This window comes from Panicum virgatum, chromosome 1K (genome assembly GCF_016808335.1).
Source record: "Panicum virgatum strain AP13 chromosome 1K, P.virgatum_v5, whole genome shotgun sequence".
In the NCBI taxonomy this organism is placed as follows: domain Eukaryota; kingdom Viridiplantae; phylum Streptophyta; class Magnoliopsida; order Poales; family Poaceae; genus Panicum; species Panicum virgatum.
In genome coordinates, this window is record NC_053136.1 from 34,382,188 (window position 1) to 34,384,681 (window position 2,494).

General features: G+C 47.8%; 1 protein-coding gene across 1 annotated transcript; it reads right to left on the reverse strand.

The window, feature by feature from the left end:
• Nucleotides 1–1,512: 1,512 nt before the first annotated feature.
• On the reverse strand, nucleotides 1,513–2,263 carry LOC120656798 (cortical cell-delineating protein-like). The gene has a single exon (XM_039934981.1). It carries the CDS (start codon nucleotides 2,196–2,198, stop codon nucleotides 1,785–1,787), a length of 414 nt encoding a protein of 137 aa, XP_039790915.1. The 5' UTR covers nucleotides 2,199–2,263; the 3' UTR covers nucleotides 1,513–1,784.
• Nucleotides 2,264–2,494: the final 231 nt, after the last annotated feature.

Genomic DNA, 2,494 nt, shown 5'->3' on the forward strand with positions numbered 1-2,494 from the left:
TTACGTAGTCATGTTAATTAACACTCCATCGTGTCTTTATCAAAAAAGCAAATGCTGCATCTATATATGTTAGCAAAAGAGTTGCGCAGAGGACTTCTTCAAAACCCATCATAACCATCGTTGGTGTTCATTAGGGCTGTATGGCTATATGCATACCAACCCCTATCTATGAAGCAGTACACCCGGAAAAATTGCAATAGGGAACAGGAAGACGGATGTTGTGTGGCTCATTAACCATTAATTAGTTACCAAAACATTTCATTCAAATTTGTACGTTCGCTCACCCTTATTATTGCACTTATATTACAAGTATCTACAATTTTTTTTGTTATATTGCTTAACCAAAGTGATTTTTTTTTCTTTAGTATTGACTGCTAGCTAGATTGTATCAACTATATATTCACTGCCTCCGTGTTCATGCCAAACACTGTTTATTATGTTGCCAAATAGCAATTTGCCACACTACTGAAAAATTTAGACATTCTTCCAGGCTGGCCACGAATAGGAGACAGCATTTATATCCAGAGGTGGAAATCCTCTTTAGAGGAGCTGGCCTCTCAGGAGATGCCCCCTGTTTACTACAAAGGCTGTAAATTTAAGAGGCCGCATCTCCAGATATCACAATTTGTAGAGACGGTCGGCTTAAGGGACCTCATCTGCAAATTGATTTCTAGGAGCAGTTCTTACGACTAACCCCCACTTGTTCTACTACATAGAAGCGAGGTCGGTAAAATGAGACACACACAACTGATCCGTTAATGTTGAGGATTGCTACCTCCGATGGGTAGGGACCCGAAGGTTGCGGTCCTTGCGGGAGCAAGCTGGTAGAAGCACGGAAGACCTCCGGTCCCCCGCGGAGGTCTCACCTCCTTCGACATCTTTCAGCCCATGTTTGCAGGATCGGTGTCGACTCGGGCGAAGGTCCTAGGCGGGCCTCGCAGCGCAGGCTTGGGCTCCCGACGACCCCCGATCAGGAGTCAGAGGAACCTTCGGGAAGTCGGATAACTAACCAGGGAGATGGCGTCGACCTTCGGCTTCGAGGGTCAACAATCGAGAGCTCCGAGGGAAGCGACGCCAGAACACATGCAAAGGCCAAGACACGTGACCCGAAGGTGTCAAATACCCTCGGAGGCATGCCGGAAATGTAATCCTGTAGCAAAAGACAAACTGTATATCTCAATCTCCTGGAAATACCCAAAAGCCCGGAATATTCCTTGATGTATAGGAGCAGGTGGGGGCATTTCCAGGACTATGTAGCGAGGGTCGAGGGTATAAATACCCCCTCTCTTTTACCTTGCAACGGGTTGAATTTTCCTGGAATTACAGTGCAATTACGATTGTGTCATTGTTCCAATTGCATTCTACCTTCGTTCATTTCCCTTTTCATCCATTCTGTTTGGGATTCACAACTCCGATTCCAACATTTAACTCGTCACAAATGCAGCTCACACACCAACCATTCTTCTAGGTCGAAAATAAAAACGAGTTGAGGTGTAAATAAGATCACACATGTAAGCCACGTTACACCTCGAGTGGGCACAACTTGTATAGACTTTTATTTCACATATTCCAAGTTACAGATATATGTTTGTATGAACGACAACAACGGACAGTTTGCACAGAGCTCACCCGAGCGATAACCCGGACCCAAAGAGAAAGAGACCATATGCATGCATGCAGATGCAAAACCAACACAGACTTGCAACACAGGTTGAGTACAAGGAGATCGAGACATGATCAGATGATGCCTGGACGTATTGTAGGTTGTTTCATCAACCAGTCACTTAAAGGGGGCAGGTGAAGTCTGCAGGGCAGACCTTGCCACAGTGGTTGAGGAGGAGGCTCAGGTCGATGGGCACATTGAGGTTGATGCCGAGGATGTTGGCCTTGATGGCGGTGCAGAGGCAGACGGCGGCGTCAAGGTCGACGAGCCCCTGCAGCAGCGGGCAGCACTGGTCGTTCCCCAACCCAGGGATGTTGAGCTTCAGTAGGTTCAGCACGTTAGCGCACACCTGCAGCTTCAGCGCGTTGATCGGGCAAGATCCACCACCACCGGACGGCGTCGGCACGACTGGCGGCGGAGGAACGACCGGCGGTGTAGTGGTAGGACAGTACGGCGCGCAGCCATGGACGACGTCCGCCGCGAAGGCGAGGACTGTCGTCAGGGCGAGGAACAGGGCAAGCTTGGATGGCGCCATGCTATCAGCTAGCTATAGCTTACAAGTGTTAGAAGCTAGGTAGCTTGTTGAATAGCTAGAATGTGTGTTTGGGATGGTTCTCTTGGTGTGGTGTTTTGGGTGGTATTTATAGGCTTTTGGGGCAAGCTAAAAGGATGCGTTCCATTTCCATGTGATACGTTGGTGGGGTGGTCTAGCAAACTCTACGTGGCTTCCTGTCATGCAAGTTGCATCCAGATCATGAGAACAAAAAAAAACAATATACGGTAGTAGTTGACTAGGGATGAAATTAATGTAACAAAGGATTTGTGTGGCCG